Raw genomic sequence first — 25,391 nt, 5'->3', positions numbered from 1 at the left:
GTAGACTTACTTTAATCAATTAAAGGCATCTATATGTTGTCTAGAACTCGGTGAAGGAAGTATTCAGATACTTTACTTAAGTAAAAGTACTAATACCACACTATAAACATACTATGTTACAAGTAAAAGTCCTGCATTAAAAATGTTACTTAAGTAAAAGTGGAAGTATCATCATAAAAATCTACTTAAAGAATTAAAAGTAAAGAAGAATCCTCCCATTGTAGAAAGAGTAAAGGAGCCAACCAGCTGTGTGTTTAATGGTCTCATCATCTCAGCTGACTTGTAGGTCATTATATTGTCGGCTAGTTTACTTTAGAATAAAACATCTGATTTTATGAACTACATGTGTTGTGTGCAGAAATCGTAATGTCTAAAGTAACTAGAAACTAAAGCTGTAACAGATGAATGTAGCGGAGTAACTAAAGTAACTAGAAACTAAAGCTGGAACAGATGAATGTAGTGGAGTAACTAAAGTAACTAGTAACTAAAGCTGGAACAGATGAATGTAGTGGAGTAACTAAAGTAACTAGAAACTAAAGCTGGAACAGATGAATGTAGTGGAGTAACTAAAGTAACTAGTAACTAAAGCTGGAACAGATGAATGTAGTGGAGTAACTAAAGTAACTAAAGTGGAACAGATGAATGTAGTGGAGTAACTAAAGTAACTAGTAACTAAAGCTGTAACAGATGAATGTAGTGGAGTAACTAAAGTAACTAGTAACTAAAGCTGTAACAGATGAATGTAGCGGAGTAACTAAAGGAGTAACAGATGAATGTAAGTAACTAAAGTAACTAAAGCTGTAACAGATGAAAAGTGGAGTAACTAAAGTAACTAGTAACTAAAGCTGTAACAGATGAACGTAGTGGAGTAACTAAAGTAATTAGTAACTAAAGCTGGAACAGATGAATGTAGTGGAGTAACTAAAGTAATTAGTAACTAAAGCTGGAACAGATGAATGTAGTGGAGTAACTAAAGTAACTAGAAACTAAAGCTGTAACAGATGAATGTAGTGGAGTAACTAAAGTAAAGTAAAGCTGTAACAGATGAAGTAAAGTAAAAACTAAAGTAACAGATGAATGTAACTAAAGTAACTAGGCTGGAACAGATGAATGTAGTGGAGTAACTAAAGTAACTAGTAACTAAAGCTGTAACAGATGAATGTAGTGGAGTAACTAAAGTAACTAGTAACTAAAGCTGTAACAGATGAATGTAGTGGAGTAACTAAAGTAACTAGTAACTAAAGCTGTACCAGATGAATGTAGCGGAGTAACTAAAGTAACTAGTAACTAAAGCTGTAACAGATGAATGTAGTGGAGTAAAAAGTACAATATTTCTATATTTCTAAGTTACATTCCACCACAGATCTAGACAAAAGAAATTCTAATAACTTACTATTGTTTCATTCATTTTTGACAGTATATATATATATACACACACACATATATATATATATATAATAAGGGAAATAATTCCACTAATGAACCCTGACAAAGCACACCTGTGAAGGTAAAACCATTTCAGGTGACTACCTCATGAAGCTCATTGAGAGAACACCAAGGGTTTGCAGAGTTATCAAAAAAAGCAAAGGGTGGCTACTTTGAAGAATCTAAAATATAAGACATGTTTTCAGTTATTTCACACTTTTTTGTTAAGTACATAATTCCATATGTGTTCATTCATAGTTTTGATGCCTTCAGTGAGAATCTACAATGTAAATAGTCATGAAACTAAAGAAACACATTGAATGAAAAGGTGTGTCCAAACTTTTGGCCTGTACTATATATATATATATATATATATATATATATATATATATATATATATATATATATATATATATATTATTTATTTATTTTTATTATTTCATTACATTTATATAGCGCTTTATCATAGACACTCAAAGTGCTTTTGGGGGGAGGGGAGGGTGGGGACTGCTCTCTAACACCACTAATGTGTAGCACGGCAGCCATACAACGCCACAACGCTCACCACACATCAGCTGGTTAGGGTGTTAGAGAGAGGGAGGTGGCAGAGTGACACTATTTCAACATCAACATTTTGAAGCAGTCCTGCACATTGTCTATCTGATGTCATGAAGCCAGTTGTGTCATCACCTGATCAATACCTCACTGAGATCAGCTCTTGTCGTTAGACCCAAAGGTTGGGAGTTCAGCCCCCCAGGGTAAATATTAATGATTTGTACCTTTTAGAAAACAAAAACAGGAACAGACACTGTTTTTGTGACAATATATCTTTTATTTTTGAATGCTTAGTTGATTATAAAGTAAAGTAAATCAGCTGAATAAAGAACACAACACATTTTTAAGAGTTCATGTCCACAACAACAACAACAGTTTTAAGAATAAAAAGTAACCAGTTCATTAAACCATTGGATTAAATGAATAATTAATATTTATTATGAAGTGTTATTACAGTTGCACTTTCCTCTTGTATCACAGAAACGTCCAGTAAAATAAACACTTTTATTTTCTATTTGGCAATTTTGGATGAAAAGATCATCACCACTCATGTTCGGTAGGTTTACCTTTGGACGGAGTCAGGCTAGCTGTTTCCCCCTGTTTCCAGTCTTTATGCTAAGCTAAGCTAATGTCTGGTCGAGGGAACTTCATATTTAGCGTACACACATGAGTTCTATCGATCTGAACAATAACTCTCAGAGAGAAATCTAATTAGTGTGTTAACATTTTATCAGATGAGTGGGTGCTGTTTATAAACAAGTCCAATAATAAAATAATAATAAAGTCCAATTACTGATTAGTTTTTGTCCAGCTCAGTGAGCCAGTTTCTGTCTAATTTTAAACCCAAATGTGAACTGTTCCCTAACTCTTCAGATAATAAACAAGTGAAAGTGAGTCATCTGTCAGCAGAGAGCTGTTTCTGTCTGCTGAACAAACTGAAAGTGAATCAATGATAGAGATTATAGATGAGCTGGAGAGGCATCATGATGGTGTGGTAGAGTTACACGCTGTTCTTGGAGCACACGAAAGAAAACTGGCTGGTACAAGAACCGTCGTACCAGCCGGTTACTGTAGAGAGAGTTTACAACCATGTAAATGATTACATTCAATGTCTAACTTTTATATTTAAGACTGCAACATACAACAAGATGTTTCAAATGTTGGGCTTTTTTACCTCCAAAGTAAATCAGAAGACAGTTCTCCGCTGCACCGTTGTTGGGCTCCCCCGCATTGAAGTTGATGAAGTCGAATTTGGATCCATCAGACCACAACCACGTACCCTCCTGGAGGAGAAAGATTGGTTTAAAGTCAAAGTGAATCAAGAGTTCTTGTTGTAATACTCATTCAGGCCACAAGACAATCCTCCTTATTTTCTACATCTTGAGAGACGCAACGCATTCTCATCAACGGGTTTGTATGATATCGTATGAAAACTTATGCACAACAATATATATGCCATCATACGAAATTAGGCGACCACCAGCTGGTAACATGACTGTTAAGGTTAGTGATCTTTATAGTCAAGTTTAGCAGAGATAACGTCACTGTGAGCCGAGTGCAGGGCACCGCAAGGGAGCTGTCCTTTCAGAGGCCATTCCAGTTGAGTTTAGCTGAACAAAGTGAGCATCTTGCAGCAATGTTGTTAAATTTAGATACCAAAATGACTAGTTAGGATTAGAAAAAAAAGAAAAAAGTTTGTGATATCCCGGGCCATGAACACTTTCCTGGGGGAAGTCTTGTGTTTTCCCCTTAAAGCGTAACTCTCGCCAAAATGCAACCTAGGGTCTTTTTGTGCATGTACCGCAGTCAAACTGGTTTAAAAGCATATTTAGGACGGAAGCATCACTTAAGATTTACCGTTTTGTCGTTTTTCGGTCAAATGGCCTTTTGAATGGAAGTGATAGGGGCACTTTTATGCTAGCCTCAAAATAGCTATTTTTAAAACACTAAGAAGGCTCGACACAACATGAGACTTTGCTCAAAGTATCACCAGGGGCTCTACACCTTAACAAAAGCATTGAGAACATTGGTTGTGTACCCAGAGTTTACTAAAAGAGTCAAAAACTCACCGTAGCTCTTGTTGTTTCCGGCTGCTACCACCTCTGCAGTCAAAACGAGTCGATATCAAAACCAGTAGCCACAGATTTATGATATCCCGTGTGCACCGGTGTAGTTAAGGTGTAGAGCCCCTGGTGATACTTCGAGCCAAGTTCCATTTTGTGTCGAGCCTTCTTAGTGTTTTAAAAATAGCTATTTTGAGGCTAGCATAAAAGTGCCCCCTGGCACTCTCATTCAAAAAGGCCATTTGACCAAAGAACCAGATACGGTCAATATTAAAAGTGGCACTTCCATCCTAAATATGCTTTTAAACCAAATTTTTACTCCGGTACATTCACAAAAGAACCTAGGTTGGTTTAATTTTCAGGACATGAACACCTGTTTCCTGGGTGAAAGTCTTGTGTTTTCTCCTTAACTTCTTCAGGACATGAACACCTGTTTCCTGGGTGAAAGTCTTGTGTTTTCTCCTTGAAACCTGTTTCCTGGGTTCTTGTGTTTTTCAGGACATGAACACCTGTTTCCTGTTTCCTGGGTGAAAGTCTTGTGTTTTCTCCTTAACTTCTTCCAGGACATGAACACCTGTTTCCTGGGTGAAAGTCTTGTGTTTTCTTCTTAACTTCTTCCAGGACATGAACACCTGTTTCCTGGGTGAAAGTCTTGTGTTTTCTCCTTAACTTCTTCCAGGACATGAACACCTGTTTCCTGGGTGAAAGTCTTGTGTTTTCTCCTTAACATCTTCAGGACATGAACACCTGTTTCCTGGGTGAAAGTCTTGTGTTTTCTCCTTAACTTCTTCAGGACATGAAGTCTGCCCCCCAGCATTAAAGCGCTGTGTTTTAGGAGCCAAACATCCCCCCCCTGACCTCCTCCCTACGAGGATTTTCAGCCTCTCATACAGCAGCAGGCAATGTGCTGCTGACAATAATAAATACGTGGAATACATACAGATTACAGAGCTTTACTTTTCACAGCTATATGTATTACTGCTTCATGGGAACAGGCTGAGAGACAAATGACATCACACAACTTCCTGTGTGATGACACAACTCTTACCTTCACTGCGTCGGTGCCTCCGATCCAGGAAAATGTGTTTGTAACGGACACTTGGTTAATGAAGTCTCTGATAAATTTATGTTCCTCAGCTGAGTGTATGGAAGCAAGATTCCCACCAGCAGTCAGACAAAAGGTCTAATGGAGACAATATCATCAGTTTAAAACGTTTAAAAAGAAACAAAAACATAATCACATTATTAACAGATCTCAGTTTAACAGTCACAGGGCACATTTTTATAACTTTAATCTGTGGTGGAAGAAGTATTCTGATCCTGTACTGCAGTAAAACTAATAATACCACACTGCACAAAATACTGTTACGGCAAAAGGTCTTGCAGTGAAAATGTTACTTAAAGTTAAGTATAAGTACACTGGTATTAAGCATACATGTGTTATGATAAATGGAACTGCTGTACCTCTGCGTCGATCCAGGTCTTTGGCTGGATGTTGAAACTGAAACAGCGAGAGCCAAACTGAGTCCAATCAGGAGGGCAGGCAGGTGCACCCTGTATGAACAAACAAGCCAAAAACTATCAGACTAGTCTATATCAACAACTGGTCATTAATGGGATTGTTCCTCCACAGCGCTGTGGATATGGAGCTGGCAATGCAAGACTACAATCAGAGCAATCCAACGAGTCAGAGATACTGTTCTGACCTGGGCAGGAGGTTTTATGTTCTTCACAACACTGTGATCACAAAACACAATGGGCCTCATTCACCAACCGTTCTTAACAAGAAATGTCTTCTTAAACCCCTCTTACACACTTTTTACCAAGATTCTGGCATTCACTAATGTTTTCTTAACTTGGATTTGTTCTTCGCTAAGAACAAAATCTCAGCAACAAAATACTCCAAATAATTGGTTACAGCATTTTATTTAATTCTACTTTACAATGATAGTATTGTACTGTAATGTATTTCTGATGATTTGTTGAAAAGTCATAAAAAAAACATTATGCAAAAAAAAACATTAAGACATTTTTCATGTATCTGTACTTTACTTAAGTAGACTCAATAGTGTATAGCCTACTTTTGACTTTTACTTCGTTACATTTAGCAGCACTTAGCTATACTTTCTACTCCACTACATTTCTACAACGTTGCGTTACCCCCGCCAAAATGTCTTCCTGACCGTCACAAGTTTGTCTCACCAGTAAAGTTTGGTTGCCATAGATACTGTATATATGGGTTGCCATAGATACTGTATATATGGGTTAGATACTGTATATATGGGTTGCCGTAGATACTGTATATATGGGTTGCCGTAGATACTGTATATATGGGTTGCTGTAGATACTGTGTATATATGGGTTGCCATAGATACTGTATATATGGGTTGCCATAGATACTGTATATATGGGTTGCCATAGATACTGTATATATGGGTTGCCATAGATACTGTATATATGGGGCCGATGGGGCTCCGGTGCTCCAGAGCCCGGGCGCAGCGCCGCTGACCCTCGGTAATACAGCCTCCGGCAAAAGTGAAAATGAAAACGTTTGTTTTTATTATTCCCGTTTTTAAATCAAAGTAGCTATATCTATTTCTCTCCACAGCGTTGTTTACTCCTCCGCCAGGCTGCGTAAGACGCGTTCATATCTTATTTATTTGGCTGGACCTCTTCACATCTCCCCATGTCTGCTGCTTCACACGTTATTTGTTTACTTGCACGGTTAAAGAAAATGAAACCATCTTAAAATACATCTATTAATAAAACCAACCGCATGCCGATTCTAACAACATATTTCCGTTTGATGCTGGTTAGGACAGGAACTTCTTTTAAAAGCCAGGCCTTGTTCGTGGTAGTGGACACCTTATACTTTTACTAAAGTAAATATGTCTGTTATTATTTGTACTTTTATTTAAGTACTGAGATTCAGTACTTCCTCCACCGCGGCTCCGACAACCATTTCTAATGCAGTCTCCCAGGAGGTGCACAGGAAGTGTCATGTCCTTATATGGGTATTTTTAGGGCGTTTTCGTATGCTAATTAGGAACAACTGGCACGCGCTTTCAGTTAGGAAGACGTGGGATTCATCAATCCTGAGAACACAGGTGCAACAATTCTGCTGTTTAAGAACATGTCATGAATGCCTCATGTGAAAGTTAAATCTGTTGATGGTATAGCAAAGCAAATAGAATTTTGTTTCTGCTGATGTTTATCTGTCAGCTGGGTCCTGCACTCTGAGTCTGAACATTTCATCCAATACACACTGATGTAGAAATGTCAGAAGGGCATTTCCTCTTATATATTTTAAAAAGTATTAATGGGATTTGAAAGTTGAATGGAGTTTCTTGGTGAATGTATGAATGAGTATATAGCACTTCAAATTTGGAAATGTGGTAAATAATTGTGTGAGACAATTAACAACAATGTTTTATTTGATGTATAGTAGTTTAAAATGTTTTCCTTGGTCATGTGTTACATATGTGAAATTTTATTTGGATATCATTAATAGCTAGCTAACACAGTGAGCTCTTTACAACACCGCTATTGTAAATTATTATCCAGCATTTGGATTAGCGAGCGTCAAAAGCATCAGAAATGTGTCGAAAATATTACTAGCATCAAAAAAGCACCAAACACAAAAAACGTTGAAAAGAAAATGTGTTGAAACAAGCATTGTTTAAATTAAAGAACAGATTTCTTCTCAGAAGTTGACTAACTGAGCAGCTTTGCATGAGAGAATTTTAAATAACAGAAAACTGTATTTTTACTGTAGCTACATACTAAAGTCTGGGTAATGTTATTTTAGTGATTTATTTCTTAAGAGTGTACTTACATATGCAGTCAACAGTCCGCTGGACAAACAGAGCAACAAAGCTAACGGAAAGACTGATGTCATCTGTGGAAAGAAGTTAAATAAAGTCAGCATACAGACAAGGAAATAATGTCAGACAATGAATGACTGCAACTGATCATTAATGAGCCATTCATCAAATTAAAGCATCCTGCTAGTTTTAAGTGTATTTTATAATATATATCTGGTGTATATTTGCTAGATTATCTCATAATCATCTAATTAAAATGTCTAATTATTAAATAAACCATGTTTTCTTAAATTAAAAATGTCCTTTCGATTAATAAAGGATTAGTTATTAAAAATAGATGAAATTGTGATAATGAATTGAAAGATAAATACCTTTGCTGAGGTGGTGATTGGATAAAACAGAGAAGAAGAACAAGCTGATGACTGTCACTGAAAGAAAAGGTCTTTATATAGTTTATCATAGTGCTGTGGCATCTGAAATATGGAAACCTGAGAAACCTGATTCGCTGATTGACATGTTTGTTATGAAACTTCTTCCAGTAAGAGGTAAAGTATATCTTATCTTACCTTGTAAGAGGTACTGCAGCCAACATTCTTGTTCTTTACTTCCTTTTCATGCTACTTTATACTTCTACTCCACATCTCATCATTTACATTAAGTTACTTTGTCATGATTGTGGGTTTCGGTTGTGTTCTGTTTCCTGTTTTATTTTGAAGTCTGGTTTTTCTGTCTCGTCTTTTCTGTTTTACTTCCTGTGTTTTCCCTCCTTGTGATTGCCCTGATTTGTTTCACCTGTTGTATCCCCTGTCCCTCGTTAGTCCTCATTACCTCTTGTATTTAGTCTCTGTGTCTCTCTTGTCGGATTATTGTATTCTGTTGCTGTTTGTTCTGTGAGTTTGTTTGTGTCTCGAGTCAACCCTTTGTCTCTGTGTTCCAGTTCTGAGTTCCTGTTCTGGAATTAGTTTTTGCCTTTTATTTTCTGGATATTTTGGTATGTACTCCCTTTTTGTTCAATAAATCATCTATACTGCATTTGGGTCCAACCCTTTCCTGACAACCCGTGACATACTTTTTACATAAAAAAACAAAGTAATGCTAATAGTCGGGGAGCCAAAGTCTCAAAAATTGGTTGAACCTGACATGGTCTGCCATACTTTTTATTTGTGTTTTTTTTTCTGTTAACTTTGACCCTAAGAACCAATAATTGGATGGTCTGCTTTGCCGGAAATATAAAAAATTGTGGCCATTTTAGTGTATGCACCCTTTATTTTTTTTATCAGAAAAATTACAAAAAATATTGTTTTCCTCAAATCCTCAGTGCGTTGGTTAGGCTTGCAATAAATGCATTTCAGATACACAGAACACATGTGTTGACAACATCCACTGAAAAAATCACTCTTAAAACACATTTCTACATGATTTTGCACCAATTTAATGCAAAAGAATTAGGCGTTTTCTCTTTTTTTTTCCAATAATTTCATCTTTACTTCATTGGCAATGAATTATTCCCCAAGTTAGGACATCAGTCAACATGCCTTTTTTTTTCACCAAACAGTTTACTCAAAATTATACAAATCCAACCAAATCAATGGATCTGTGATGATTTCAGTACTAGTTGGCGATTAACAGGCTCAGAACTTCATTAATTCATCAACTACTCTCTAAATTCTGAAAAACATGCTGGATATTTAGCATCATGGCACACTTACACACATGATCTTAGTAATTTGAATGAGTTTAGAACAACCAACCAACGGTTACCAATGGACTTCGAAGCTGCCCATCATTGTCTATGGTAAGTGACAGTGGCCCTCATTTATCAACCTAACGTAGAAACCAGCGCAGATATGAGCGCAGAAATCATCTTACGACAGGCTTCACGTGTGATTTATGAAACGTTCGTATCACACCAATCAGAGCGTAAGAATGGTCGTACATTGATAAATGCGGCGGCTGGAAACGATCGTCATTTAAATATCACGCCCCAATATATTCTGGGTTTTGAGGCCGCGCCCCTACAATTTACGACATGACGAGACGTAATCCGGCTGAGAAGCAGAACTTTTCAGAGGTGGAGATTGAAACCCTGATATCTCCGGTTCATTTGCACTAACGTGTACTATTTGGCAGCCTGAAAACTGGTATTAAAGGCTGGAGAAAGAATGCGGAATGGAAAGAGATCACTGATGCGTCAACAGTGTTGCCGTAGTAAATCGGACTCCAGCTGAAATTTAGCCTATTTAATTTATACATCCTTGACGCATTTTCTATAGTCCTAATAGTAATATACAGGCTTATTGCAATCTCTTAGGCCTACAATGTGTACTTATATTTAAATAAACACACGGTAGCGGAGTTTATGCAGTGTTATTTTACTTGTGTTTTTTTTCATGAGTCAGAACGAGACAACAGCTGAGGGAGAGCGCGTGTCCTCCGCCCCCCGTGCTGGACCACCACCACGACCCTGTCTCCTGACAGCAGAGGGGCTGGGAAAACAAGCCGAAATAACTCTGTCAATGGCAGAAATAAATCATTCATGATATAGAAATGAAAACCTGAATAATAAATAAAAATGTTGTGCATCGTCATGTTTCCTGTAGCCTATGAATATCATTGCCAAACATAACACTATAGGCTACCTTTTAAAAGCGAGGAATAATAATATCCTGTCTCCTTCAGTTGGGGCTGTTCTGGACACTGCTCTCTGGGCATCGGGTCATCTGGCTCCATCGCTACATTTATGGCACCCAGTTTCCCTGCGAGATGTTGTGCAGAACCCCCCAGGCTGAAACAGTGTTGCAGACTTTTTCTGCCGTGTATAGGGTCCCCCCCACTGATGCGAGCCATCTGCCCTTAAACAATCCGATGGAGCGCTCCACCGTGGCACGTGTGCGTACGTGTGCATTATTGTACCGGCTCATAGAGGTCTTCTAAAAGAGACAGATCTGCCATTACTGATACGTGATCAACTGATGACTTCTCCTTCTCCTGTTAAACTGATTATATGCTGCACTGCAAGGCCACGCTGACTCAGAAACTTGCATACACGAGTTCAGACCAGACGTGAGATTTGATCGCAGCCTACGCTCACGTCCAAATTGATAAATGCCGAGCTTTGCGTAGGAATCGGCGACGCCCGTCAGACGCCTGTTTTAGGTCGCACGACGTTTCATAAATGAGGGCCAGTGACTTTAGTGAATACCAGTAGGTCTTCCCCAGCGTTTTGAGAAAAGAATGGTAATATGGATATTGTAATGGTAATTAACTGAAAGGACCACGCCAGTCTTCAAACAAGTATATTTTCTGATTATTCCTCATCCCACACGTATCCCTGTAGCAGCAGCATTCATTCTCTACTAGTTTACTTAGCTAGCTTTAGCCGTTTTAGCTCATTTTGGTGGTTTCTTTAAATGGCCATAACTCCTCACCAGAGATCAGAAGCCATTTTTTGGAAGTCCAAGTCTCAAGTCTATGACGGGCATGTTCAAATCAAGCTTCAAGTCTTTTGCCACGAGTCCAAGTCAAGTTCCAAGTCTCTGGCCATCTGATCTGTCCCTAACACTGTATTGTTAAATCTTATGAATTCAAAGCATGTCCTGTAGCTACTGTCCATACAGTACAGTATCAAAACAAGTTGTAGGATAACTTTATGGGGTCTACGTAACACATCCCTCTAGCCCTCGGAACTGGTGAAATATTAACCAAAGTGCGACTTAAGTACGACCCGAGTCAGAGTCTCAGACTCGGGTCCCCATCTCTGCTCCTCACAAGAATGGGGTAGAGACTTACCTTATTTTTTTTTAAATGCTCAGAATCTTATGCTCTATGAGAGGTATGTGTCCTATATGTCCATTTTGAAGTTGAGAAATTGTGTAAATTTCAACTGGACTTGCTAGGTTAAGAAATAGAATAGGTTATAGGAATAGGTTGAGAATAAATGCTGCTACAGGGATACTTTTGGAGTTAGGAATCATTAGAAATACACTTGTATGAAGGCTGGTGTGATCCTTGAAGTGTTTTTCATGATAGTAGGCTAGTAAGGATAACTAAAGGCTGCACTAAATGTTAGCTGCCATTAGCAATTAGTTATATGGCCAGTTGTAAATATTGTAGCTAGTTAGCTTGTGGCATGAATGGCCACACAAAAACGATATGTAGCTATATTGGATATCAGACTGTACACAATACTGAACAATACAAATGTTCTGTAAAATGTAAACTTACTATATATTATGCATAGTTTGTTTTTGTATATAGTACTGTACAGTATATAGAGTGAGTGATGTTAAAAAAGCTAGCTAGTAGTGTCAAACATTTGGGTTAGGGTCACCTGCATCCACTTTGTTGGTGATCGATATGCCTCCCCTGCTGAAAGTCTGAAAGGTGAGGAATGAGAGAAGAGGACAAAGACCTGCCCCAGCAAAATGAAGGAGTACAAGCCACATGATACGCTCCCCATACCTGAATGTTGAACTACATGGGAGGAGCATGGGCAGCTCAGAACAAGTCACTTCCTGCAAGATGCACACTTATTCTTGGTGGAATCTTTTGTGATCCTGGTCGCACTGTCCTCTTGACAGCGGATTGTCAGGTTGAGCTTCCAGAACTTTCCTTTGAGAAACATAAGGAGGCAGATACCAGGATGTTTGCTCACATTGAATACTCAGTACAAATTCTGCACCAAAAACGGGCTGTAGTGGTTGCGACTGACACAGATGTGATCATGACTGCAGCTCTGTGTCTTTGAAGCAAGATGGCGCCAGTGTGTGAGGCGTGCCGTCAGCTACTCCGACTGTTGTGTGTGTTTCTGCTGCTTGTGACACTTGTTGCTCATACTGTCAACACTCTGCTGCTGTATGATCGCCAAACGCTGCTAGATCTGAGAATCGCCAAAAACCCTGTCAACTTTTATAATTATGGACATAAAACTCTGCCTCCTTTCCTATCGGACATCCCGACATACCTCTGCCGCGCTGTAGCGCCACTCCCGCGGCGAAAGCGGCACCGCCGGCGGGGTAAGCGTGGTGGTTGTCTCGTGATGCTGAGGGCCGGGTTGGTACGCCCTGATCGGGGTGGATGTGAAGCGGAACCTCGCATTTGTATCTCTCAACATTCGCTGGACCCTGTCGCCGCCTGGTTGGTGTCGACGGCGGGCCCGGATGTGGTGTTCCGGCCCCGCCGACCCTGCTCTCCTCGTCTCCGCTGGCGCGGAGTCAATCTGGGGAACCCGCGGCCTCTGTGTCGGGCCTCCTTGTCGGCTGTTCGCCCTGTCCCGCCAGCTCCTGCCAGGTTTGGCCTGGTAAACGCCAGATCGCTTGTGAATAAATCATTTATCCTTAAGGATTTCTTCGTATCCCGGGAACTGGATTTCCTTTTTATCTCCGAGACCTGGCTGAGTGTTGGTGAGTCCGGTGTTTTCGCCGACCTTTTACCAGATGAGTGCTGCTTTTTTAATTCTCCTCGGACGTCTGGCCGTGGAGGAGGAATTGCGACTGCTCTTAAGAGTGACTTTAAATGTAAACAGTTATCGCCGTCATCCTTCACCAGCTTTGAACTCAGTTTGTTTGAGCTGGGGCATTCTCTTCGGTTCTGTGTGCTGTGGTCTACCGGCCACCCAAATACAACAGAGACTTATTACCAGAATTTTCTGTGTTTTTGGCTGATATTATGCCTAAATATGACCGGCTCCTTATTGTTGGAGATTTTAATATTCATGTGTTGCCCTGAAAACCCTTTTGGCGTGACTTTTTAAACCTCATTGACTCTTTTAATCTCGTGCAGTCTGTACTTGGGCCTACACATGAACGAGGTCACACACTTGATCTTGTTTTATCTTATGGTTTGCCTGTTTTTAACCTGGTGGTCTGTGACGCTTTTTTCTCGGATCATATGCCTGTACTTTTTGAAGCTGCTGTTTGCTGTCAGACAGTTAAACCTTGCGCTGCTGCTCGCAGATGTCGAGGTATTAACCCCTCCACTGCTGCTCAGTTCTCCGCAGTTTTCAGCCAAATCTGCGTTATTCCCGAGTCTGCGTGTGAGGATACAGAGGCTCTTAACTTATGGTTTCTCGACACCTGTCAAACTGCTATAGACATTGCGGCTCCATTAAAGACCAGGCAGCAGAAAGCCAAATCAGAGCCTTGGCTGAATGAAGCTACCCGCACTGCCAGACAGGATTGTCGAAGAGCTGAACAAAAGTGGAAAAAGGACAAATTGCAAGTGTCTTTTCAAATATTGAGGGATCGCTGGCGTCATTACCAATCCACAGTGAAAGAGGCTAAAAGAAAATATTTCTCTGACATTATTCTTCTAAACTGTTGTAAACCTCGCGTGTTGTTTAAAGTTATTAACTCTGCTATAAATGCACCACAGAATGTCATTGAGGCCTCTCCTGCTGTGTGTGAGAATTTTCTTCACTATTTTGATAAAATCACTTTTACCAGATCACTTAGTTCACCTGCTGCTTCTGATCCTTCGGTGTTTGTCCCCTGCCCTGCTGTGTTTGACACGCTTGAGCCTGTGACCCTGCCTTTTGTGCAGGAGATTGTGGGTCATCTGAAGCCCTCGGGTTCTCCGGATGATACTGTCCCGCCCCGATTTTTCAAGGAGGTTTTTTCTACTGTTGGGCCATCTTGTCTCACGGTTATTAATAGCAGTCTGTCGTCTGGAGTAGTTCCTGTAATTCTTAAACATGCAGTTGTACTGCCTCTATTAAAAAAAAAAAAACCTGGGCTGGATCCTACTATTTTGGCAAACTTTAGGCCTATCTCCAAATTGCCCTTCTTCTCTAAAATCTTAGAGAAGATTGTATATTCCCAGCTCATGGACTTTTTAAATGAACAAAGTATCCTGGAAATTTTCCAATCCGGTTTTAAAACATTGCACAGCACAGAATCAGCGCTTTTAAGAGTTTTTAATGATATCTTTTTAGCTACTGACTCTGGTCACTGTGTCATCCTTGTACTTTTAGATTTGACTGCAGCATTTGATACAGTGGACCATGATATCCTCATTGCTCGTCTGGAGCAGTGGGTGGGCGTCAGTGGCACAGCACTGGAATGGTTCAGGTCCTACCTGTCACATCAGACTTTCTGTGTCTGCCTTGATGACTCGGTATCCTCCACTGCTCCTCTTTCATGTGGGGTCCCACAGGGCTCTGTGCTCGGCCCTCTTTTATTTTCTATTTATCTACTCCCTCTTGGTTCCATTCTTAGGAAACATGGGATTTCCTTTCACTGTTATGCTGATGACAGCCAGCTCTACGTCCCCCTCAAAAAGACAGAGTCCTACTCGGTTAACCCACTGCTAGAGTGTTTACACGACATTAAAGCTTGGATGTCTTTAAATTTTCTAAATTTTAATGAAGAAAAGACCAAAGTCATGGTCTTTGGTGTTACTTCTGTTACCACTCCTTTAGTTGATCCGGGTTCTCTGGCACAGTATCGCAAGCCAAATATAAAAAATTTGGGGGTAAAAGTGGACTGTGATCTCAAATTTGACAGCCAGATTAAAGCTGTGGTGAAGTCTAGCTTTTTCAGTTAAGGCAGCTGGCAAAAATAAAACCAGTCCTTCAGAGACAATATTTTGAGACAGTAATCCATGCCTTTGTGACTACTCGGCTGGATTACTGTAATGCACTTTACATGGGGGCTAGTGGGTCCTCCATTGCTCGTCTTCAACTGGTTCAAAATGCTGCTGCACGTCTTTTAACTGGCACAAGAAAGTATGACCACATTTCACCTATTTTAGCTTCACTCCACTGGTTGCCTGTCCATTTCAGGATTCATTTTAAAATTCTTTTATTTGTTTTTAAAACCTTGAATGGCCTTGCCCCACCTTACCTCTCTGAGCTGCTGCACCCCACACTCCTAGCCCATCTCTCAGGTCAGCTGACCAGCTGCTCCTGATGGTGCCTAAAGCTAGGCTCAAGCTCAGAGGGGATCGAGCGTTTGCCGTTGCAGCTCCAAAACTTTGGAACGGACTCTGTCTAATTTTAAAACTCTTCTTAAAACCTACCTCTTTTCTTTGGCTTTTGACACCAGGTAGAGTGTTGATGTTATGTGCATATTTGCATATTTTAATTGATTTTTACTTATTTAATTCAATTTAAATCGTTTTTTTATTGCATTTATTTTATAGTGGGTACCTCAGCACTTTGGAAACCTTGTGTTTGTTAAAATCGTGCTATATAAATAAAGTGGATTGGATTTACAACATCACACACGGATGGGCTGCAGGAGCTGTGGGTGAAGACAATGGATATCTTCCTACCTGTTCATGCCATCACAGAATCTCTGGCAGGGAAGTATGATGTTGCAGCTTCAGATCTTACATTCTTTCTCCTCAGCACCTACATACTTACCGGATGTGACACAGTGAGCTATCTGTACACAAGAGGAAAAAGGCGGGCCTACGCAACTGCAATTAAACACCTGACAGACTTGCTGCTGTGCAGGTACGGTAACCCTGAGGAAAGCCTGGATGTTCAGGAAGAGGTTACAACAGCAGCACGGCTATACATGGTGTCACTCTATGACAGGAGTGACTTTGGTGGTACTCTAGATGCACTGCGAGCCCATCTTTTATCGCACGGCTGTATAACCCACCCGGCCGGTCTTGTTGTGTCCTTAGGTGGTGAGAGTGAAGGTCTGTCCCCAGAGCAGTATCTGCAGTGTGCCACCCTCCTGATTATCCCACCTCACAGGGACCTGCACCTAGTTAATTAAGTTATGTTAAATTATTTTGTTCCGTTAAAGTTGTAATAGTTATCATCTGAGGCAATAAAATAATGAAAGTCATTTTGCTGTATTGTATTTTTCTGGTGGCCTCCTCTGCCCGGATGGATTGAATACCAGTAAGCTATCTTCCCTTCCTTGTCCTTCTGAAACCGTTACTGACTGTTTTCTTCCTGACACTGCCCATCCACAATCCCCCACTCCTCGTCCGCTTTTCCCCCCCAACCACAATAATTATTGGTGACTTCATCACCCAACGACACGCTTTTTTTTTTTAATGCTGTCACACACTGCTTTCCAGTAGCCAAGGTTGCAGACATCTTTGCTAAAACTATAGACCTGATACCATTATTTCCAACGTCCATCAAACGTATCGTGGTCCACTGTGGACACAAATGGCGCTTTTCCATTACATGGTACCTACTCGCCTCGACTTTACTCGCCTTTTTTGGTTTTCCATTACGAAAAAAAGTACCTGGTACCTGCTAACAGATACTTTTTTTTAGTACCTCCTCAGTCGAGGTTCCAAGCGAGCTGAGGCGAGCCGAGAAGGTGACGTGAAATCCTGCAGGCTGCTGATTGGTCGGAAAGAAGCGTCACTGATTACTGCGTTGCTAGCGAGAGACGGCATTTTTAAATAGTTTAGCCAGCGGTGTTTGTTTGCTGCCGGAGGCTCCACGCAGAGCTTTCTCCGTAGCATACAAGTGGCCTGATGGTTATACTTGTGCGCTGGTGTGTGCATGTGTGATGTGGGTGTGTGGGGAGCTGGTGAGCGAGGGAGAAGTGAGAGAGTGATGGCGATTATCTCCCGCGTAGTAGTGACTCTAGAGTCATATATATGTGAGAGAAACAAAGTGTCTCCCTGTTCTTTCTGACCATGGTGGGAAATCTGGAGCAGTAAACGTTAACTATCTCTTTGATATCACGTTGTTTATGGAGAAGGAGAACCAGGAAATGAGTCGGGGGGAAATGCAACGCTACCAAGCCACGCCCACGGCAGTTGCTATGACGACCAGCCACGCTGAGGCGGTACTAAAATCTGCAATGGAAAAGGGACGCACAGTGCGTCGAGTAGAGTATAGTCAAGGCGAGTCAAGCAGGTACCCTGTAATGGAAAAACGCCAAATGACATGTCCTACCATGAAAGTGAGCGTACAAGGAAAGATTTTAACACTCTTATAGATACTTTAAAGAGCACTGAGATGCCTGTTTTTATTTTGGGCCCACTTCCCTCTCTAGGCTGCGGAAAAAAACTTTTTAGCAGACTTCTCGACCTCAACACCTGGCTTCAGATTACCTGCAACCGTCACAACATAGGTTTTATTCCATCCATCCATCTTCTTCCGCTTATCCGGGGTCGGGTCGCGGGGGAGCAGCTCCAGCAGGGGACCCCAAACTTCTTTCCCGAGCCACATTAACCAGCTCTGACTGGGGGATCCCAAGGCGTTCCCAGGCCAGGTTGGAGATATAATCCCTCCACCTAGTCCTGGGTCTTCCCGAGGCCTCCTCCCAGCTGGGCGTGCCTGGAACACCTCCCTAGGGGGAGGCGCCCAGGGGCATCCTTACCAGATGCCCGAACCACCTCAACTGGCTCCTTCGACGCAAAGGAGCAGCGGCTCTACCCGAGCTCCTCACAGATGACTGAGCTTCTCACCCTATCTCTAAGGGAGACGCCAGCCACCCTCCTGAGGAAACCCATTTCGGCCGCTTGTACCCTGGATCTCGTTCGTTTGGTCATGACCCAGCCTTCATGACCATAGGTGAGGGTAGGAACGAAAACTGACCCGGTAGATCGAGAGCTTTGCCTTCTGGCTCAGCTCTCTTTTCATCTGGCGGTGCGATAGATTGAATGTAATACCGCACCCGCTGCGCCCGATTCTCCGACCAATCTCCCGCTCCATTGTCCCTCACTCGCGAACAAAACCCCAAGGTACTTGAACTCCTTCACTTGGGGTAAGGACTCATTCCCTACCCGTAGAAGGCATTCCATCGGTTTCCTGCGGAGAACCATGGCCTCAGATTTAGAGGTGCTGATCCTCATCCCAACCGCTTCACACTCGGTTGCGAACCGATCCAGTGAGTGCTGAAGGTCACAGGCCGATGATGCCATCAGGACCACATCATCTGCAAAGAGCAGCGATGAGATCCCCAGCCCACCAAACTGCAACCCCTACCCACCCCGACTACACCTTGATATCCTGTCCATAAATATTACAAACAGGATTGGTGACAAAGCACAGCCCTGGCGGAGGTCAACCCTCACCTGAAACGAGTCTGACTTACTGCCGAGAACCCGGACACCGCTCTCACTTTGGTTGTACAGAGATTGGATGGCCCTGAGAAGAGACCCCCTCAGCCCATACACCTGCAGCACCTCCCACAGTATCTCCCGGGGGACCCGGTCATACGCCTTCTCCAAATCCACAAAACACATGTAGACCGGTTGGGCATACTCCCAGGCTCCCTCCAGGATCCTTGCGAGAGTGAAGATCTGGTCCGTTGTTCCACGACCAGGACGGAATCCGCATTGTTCCTCCTCAACCCGAGGTTCGACTATCGGCCGAACCCTCCTTTCCAGCACCTTGGAGTAGACTTTACCAGGGAGGCTGAGAAGTGTGATACCCCTGTAATTGGCACACCCCTCTGGTCCCCCTTTTTTTAAAAGGGGAACCACCACCCCAGTCTGCCACTCCTTTGGCACCGTCCCAGACTTCCACGCAATGTTGAAGAGCGTGTCAACCAGGACAGCCCCTCCACACCCAGAGCCTTGAGCATTTGTGGACGGATCTCATCAATCCCGGGGCTTTGCCACTGTGGAGTTGTTTGACTACATCAGTGACCTCCGCCTGGGAAATCGGCGTCAATCCCCGTCATCCTCCAGTTCTGCCTCTAACATAGAGGGCGTATTAGTCAGATTCAGGAGTTCCTCAAAGTGCTCCTTCCACCGCCCTATTACCTCCTCAGTTGAGGTCAACAGTGTCCCATCCTTACTGTACACAGCATGGATGGTTCTCCGCTTCCCCCCTCCTGAGGTGGCGAACAGTTTTCCAGAAGCACTTTGGTGCCGACCGAAAGTCCTTCTCCATGTCTTCTCCGAACTTCTCCCACACCCACATAGGTTTTATTGACAATTTTAATCTGTTTTGGGACCGTGGCTTCCTGTTTAGCAGCGATGGGATCCACCCCAATGCACGCGGCAGCCAGATGCTATCTGACAATATACGGCATGCCCTGCAGCCACAGAGTTATGACTGACGGTTTGCATCCCAAAAACGTATGCCCAAATACACTTTCCTGACGCACTCTCCAATAACCTCCTTCTCCTCTACAAATAACTCTGCTGGTCCACAGACGAACTACGCCATTTCAGTCCTTACCAATAATAGACCACACATACTGGTGAGTCGGCAAAGTGGTAAAAATCATTCAACTGCAAACGTAGCCAACTTGGCATCCATTCCCCGTCTACTACAGCCTGCCCCAAAACATGAGGCAGATAATTCCCTTAACACACTGGCAATAGCTCTATTAAATATCAGATCTTTAGCTGGAAAATCATTTTTAATCAATGATTTTATTATTAAACACAATGTGGATTTTATGTTTTATACTAAAACCTGGCTGGATCAGAGTAGTGGTGCTGCTGTTCTTATCGAGTCAGCTCCCCGGGCTGACTCAACATGTAACAGAGCCTACGCACAATAAGGGTCAGATCCTGGACTAAATTATCTCGGAAGGTCTGAACATTTCCAAGGTTGTGGTGAATGATGTTGCTCTTTCTGACCATTCCTGTTTTTTTTTAACAGCTCTATCTCTGTGCAAAAAAGTGTTCAAACAAAGGTAATTGGAAAACGATACATCACTGAAAGCACCAGTGAAAAATTAATTCAGCTTTTTTCTTCCACATCTGCCCCTACTGGAGCCTCAGTAACTGAGCTTGTGGATAACTTCAACTGTAGAATTACTAATGTTATTAACGCCATTGCTCCTAAGGTCAAAGTTATCATAAGCAAAAAAAAAATCTCCATGGAGAAATGTCACACATGTAAGATCTAAAAAAAGAGTGTCGTAAAAGGCAAGGCGGTCCTTCTTCTCTGATATTATTGCTAAAAACAATAATAATTCACATGCCTTGTTTGCTATTATTGATCGGTTAACAAACCCGCCAGTGCCAGTAGCATCTGAGCTTTCATCCACCAAGGGTTGCAATGATTTCGCCATCTTCTTAAAAGAAAAAATTCAAAAATTAGTCAGTCAGTGCATCGAAATCAAATACAGGGTATATGTTGTCACAATGTCCAGACAAAACAAATCCCAATATGACACAATTTCAAATGATTACCTATATAAACCTAGAGGACATTATACAAAATCTAAAAACCTCCTCCTGTTGTCTCGATATTCTACCGACTGACTTGTTGTTTCAAATTGTTTGGCTCCTGATCTCCTGCAGATTGTAAACACGTCTCTTTTCTCGGGTATCTTCCCACAGGCCCTGAAAACTGCAGTAATTAAGCCAATCTTAAAAAAGAACAACCTAGACACGTCACTAATGGACAATTATAGGCCAATATCGAACCTTCCATTTTTAAGCTAAATTATTGAGAAAGCTGTTTTCCAACAGCTCAACCTTTTCTATCCCTAAATAATATTTTTGATGCCTTCCAATCTGGATTGTGACTTCACCACAGCACTGAGACAGCTCACTGAGGTGATCATTTTGGAGCAAAAGAAGAGCGACTAAGAACCAGCGCCCAGCTTCAAACGGGAATGTTAAAAACAGACAAAGTCAGAAATCTCAGTGTAATCATGGACTCTGATCTGAATTTTAACAGTCACATTAAGATGATAACAAAGTCAGCCTTTTACCACCTTAAAAATATTTTATTTTTATTTACTTTATTTTTAGTAGACTTGACTACTGTAACGGTGTCCTTACAGGTCTTCCTAAAAACAGCTTCAGCTGATTCAGAACGCAGCTGCTCGAGTCCTCACTAACACAAGAAAAGCAGATCACATCACTGCAATTTTAAAGTCTCTACACTGGCTTCCTATGCCTTTTCTGTTGGTTTATAAGTCGCTAAATGGTTTAGGGCCAAATTGCCTTTCAGATCTACTTGTGAACTATGAACCGCAGATGCCTCTAAGATCATCAGGGAAGAGTTTGCTTACCAGAATCAGAACAAAAAGGAGGAAGCTGCATTCAGTTTCTATGCTCCACGGATCTGGAACATACATCCGTAAACTGTATATCTGCACCCACTCTCAGCTCATTTAAATCAAAGCTGAAGACCTTTCTTTTTGATACTGCCTATGTTTTGATTCTTCGCATTGTATTGGGAATTTTATTCTTTTATTTCTGTATTTAATGTATTTTTAATTAACTGTTTTAATTTTGTATGAATTGTTTATTTGTATTAACTATTTTTAATTTTGTATTAATTTCTATTAATTCCTAAATAAGTTTTAATGTTTTATGTAAAGCACATTGAGTTACACTGCTGCTGAAATGTGCTATACAAATAATAATAATTGCCTTGCCTATAATTCTATTGAGGTTCCGAGCCTGTTGATAGTAGTGAAATCATCACATCCTTTGATTTTGTTTGGATTTTTATAAATTTTTTTTTTTCTGTGCAATGAGTATACTGTTTGGTGAAAAGAATGACATTGACTGATGTCATAACTTGGGGGAATAGTTCATTGCATGTCAAATGCCATGGCGGGCTAAAACAATGGGAGGATGGGCCAAACTTGGCCCGCAGGCCCAAACTGGGCGGCCTTGGTTTTGAGTGTCTGCTATCTGAATGCTGTGTCACATACCTCTGTTCAGTGATTGATTGATGGAAAGGAACAAGGAACAAGGAAACATACATGAAATACTTCCAGTAAGAAGTGGAACATCAACAAACTGCAGCCAACATACCCTTAGTTACTTTTTACATTGAAAAACGATGATATGAAGCAGTACTAATAATACTTATTTACCCAGTAGTATATAAAGTATCTAAAACTTACTTCATGTTGATGAACTACAACATTAAAATATGATAAGAAAAGTACAATAAACTATATTTTTTATATATATATATATATATATATATATATATATATATATAAAATATATATTAAAATTTGCAAGGAGGGATATCCTTTATACCCAAATACATTGGAACTAGTTGAAAACCCCTGTGTCTGACTGAGAGACCAGAGAGGGACACAAAACAGCCTTACAAAATGCAAAACTGCCGCCAAGACGCAAAATGACCATAAAGACACAAAATGACCTCAAGGAGACAAAAAATGACTACCAAGACAAACACAATGCACATAAAGACAACAGCAAAGAGACACAAAGTGACTACCAAATAGAGCTGAACAATATGAGGAAAATATCACGATAACTATATAACTTATAAACATATTTTCTCAGTTCTGCTGCTTTCAGTATTTTGCTAAAATAACACACTGCTGGTTGAATTTCAACTTGAACATTGAATTGAATATAAAGGGCAACACTAAAGAAATAATGAAGTTTACATTTTAAAGAGTTTTCTCCTGATATTTTCTTTCAAATAACTAAAAAGGCTCTGATTGTCTTTCACGATGTGTTGATGTTGTTAGACCAGTTTCTCTTACCCCCATCATTGCCAGGGGTTTTGAAAGACTGATCCTCCCCCACATAAAGGCTGCCATCCCTGCTGATCTTGATAAACATCAGTTTACATATCAGACCAACAGATGAAGAGATGATGCAGTTACAACAGCTACTAACACACCTGGAACATCAGAACACATAGGATGCTGTTGGTTGACTTTATTTATATTGTATTATATTTGTATTCAGCTTTTAATACAATAGTCCCATACGAACTGATCCATAAACAGAGCGTCTTGGGCTTACAACAATATTTATTTATTGAATTTATTTTATTTATAGTATCAAATCATAACAAAAGTTATCTCGAGACACTTTACAGATAGAGTAGGTCTAGACCACACTCTATAAATTCCAAAACCCCAACAATTACAGTAATTCCCTCAAGAGCAAGCATTAGCAGTAGCTGTTGCGACAGTGGCAAGGAAAAACTCCCTTTTAGGAAGAAACCTCGGCAGACCCAGACTCTTGGTAGGCGGTGTCTGACGGGCCGGTTGGGGGGGTGATGAACAGTGGTAATAACAGTCACATTAGAAGTCACAATGACTTCGAAGGTTATCGTGGAAGTTCATGTCATAGCCGGGCACATCGTGTCATACTGAGTAGTGCAGTCTCCTATACCGGATCCTGACTACTCTGTGCATAGGAACATCACAGCAGGGCGTAGCGGGATGTAACGTGGCGCTGCAGAGCACGGGGGAGGCTGCGGATGCAGCAGGACACAGCAGGATGCAGCCGGAATGCAGAGAATCGCAGAGCATAGCTCTGCGAAGAAGAAACTATAAGGACTCCGGGGAGTAAACTCCCCAGAGCTAGATTAGTAACAAGCATTTCTGGGACAGGATGCATACAAAAGTAACAAGTAGAGATGAGAGAGCAGCTCAGTGTGTCTTAGGGAGGAACAGCCTCCCCGGCAGTCTAGAATTGTAATAGCATAATTTAAGAGAGGCAGGTTAAAGAGAGGTGCCTGGATGGGCTAGAACTCTCCCCAACCGGATCGGGCTGTACTGGCCTGCCTCCCTCTACTCTCGCTAGATTATTAATTATACAGTATAGAAAACTGATGACTACGAGGAGAAGCAGTGGGCCGGGTTAGGTGGACGCTGCAACTCCTCACTCCTTAACTATAAGCTTTATCAAAGAGGAGGGTTTTCAGTTTACTCTTAAATGTGGTGACGGTGTCTGCCTCTCGAACCCCGACTGGGAGCTGGTTCCACAATACTGGAGCCTGATAGCTGAAGGCCCTGGCCCCCAGTCTACTTCCAGAGACTCTAGGAACCATTAGTAGCCCCGCATTCTGGGAGCGCAGTGCTGTAGTGGGACAATAACTTACTATGAGCTCTTCTAAGTATGATGGTGCTTGACCATTTAGAGCTTTGTAAGTCAGGAGGAGGATTTTAAATTCGATCCTATATTTTACAGGAAGCCAATGCAGAGAAGCTAATACAGGAGAAATATGATCTCTTCTCTTAGTTCTTGTCAGAACACGTGCTGCAGCATTCTGGATCAGTTTGAGAGTCCTAATGGACTTATTTGGGCAACCTGATAATAAGGAATTGCAGTAATCTAGTCTAGAAGTAACGAATGCATGGACTAGTTTTTCAGCATCGTTTTGAGACAGGATATTCCTAATTTTGGCAATGTTACGAAGATGGAAAAAGGCTATTCTTGAGGTTTGTTTTAAGTGGGCGTTGAAGGATATATCCTGATCAAAAATAACTCCTAGATTTCTGACAGCAGTGCTGGAGGCCAGGGTAATACCATCCAGAGTAACTATATCTTTCGAAAACGAAGTTCGGCGGTGCGTTGGTCCTATCACAATAACTTCAGTTTTGTCTGAGTTTAACATCAGGAAATTGTGGGTCATCCAGGATTTTATATCCTCAATACACGTTTGAAGTCTTGCTAACTGACCACTTTCATCTGGCTTAATTGACAGATATAATTGGGTATCGTCTGCGTAACAGTGATAGTTAATCGAGTGTTTCCTAATAATATTACCTAGAGGAAGCATATATAAGGAAAATAGAATTGGTCCAAGCACTGAGCCTTGAGGAACGCCATGGCTAACTTTAGCGTGCTTGGAGGGTTTATCATTAACAAATTGGGATCGTTCAGAGAAATAGGACTT

General features: G+C 41.3%; 1 protein-coding gene across 1 annotated transcript; it reads right to left on the bottom strand.

Annotated features, from left to right (window-relative positions):
- Nucleotides 1–2,349: 2,349 nt before the first annotated feature.
- LOC114564590 (galactose-specific lectin nattectin-like) lies at nucleotides 2,350–7,943 on the bottom strand. The gene is made up of 5 exons (XM_028592018.1): nucleotides 7,879–7,943; nucleotides 5,508–5,597; nucleotides 5,092–5,226; nucleotides 3,155–3,263; nucleotides 2,350–3,048 (listed from the first exon to the last, which is right to left on the bottom strand). Exons 1-5 carry the CDS (start codon nucleotides 7,939–7,941, stop codon nucleotides 2,981–2,983), a joined length of 465 nt encoding a protein of 154 aa, XP_028447819.1. The 5' UTR covers nucleotides 7,942–7,943; the 3' UTR covers nucleotides 2,350–2,980.
- Between the last annotated feature and the right edge of the window lie 17,448 nt (nucleotides 7,944–25,391).

This window comes from Perca flavescens, chromosome 11 (genome assembly GCF_004354835.1).
Source record: "Perca flavescens isolate YP-PL-M2 chromosome 11, PFLA_1.0, whole genome shotgun sequence".
NCBI classification, from domain to species: Eukaryota; Metazoa; Chordata; class Actinopteri; order Perciformes; family Percidae; genus Perca; species Perca flavescens.
This window is presented reverse-complemented; position numbering and strand designations above follow the sequence as displayed.

Coding starts and splice junctions, on each gene's coding strand:
- LOC114564590 (XM_028592018.1), bottom strand. CDS start 7,941: ATGACATCAGTCTTTCCGTTAGCTTTGTTGCTCTGTTTGTCCAGCGGA. Junction 5,598..7,878: donor GCGGACTGTTGACTGCATAT/GTAAGTACACTC, acceptor TTGTTCATACAG/GGTGCACCTGCCTGCCCTCC. Junction 5,227..5,507: donor AGACCTGGATCGACGCAGAG/GTACAGCAGTTC, acceptor TGTCTCCATTAG/ACCTTTTGTCTGACTGCTGG.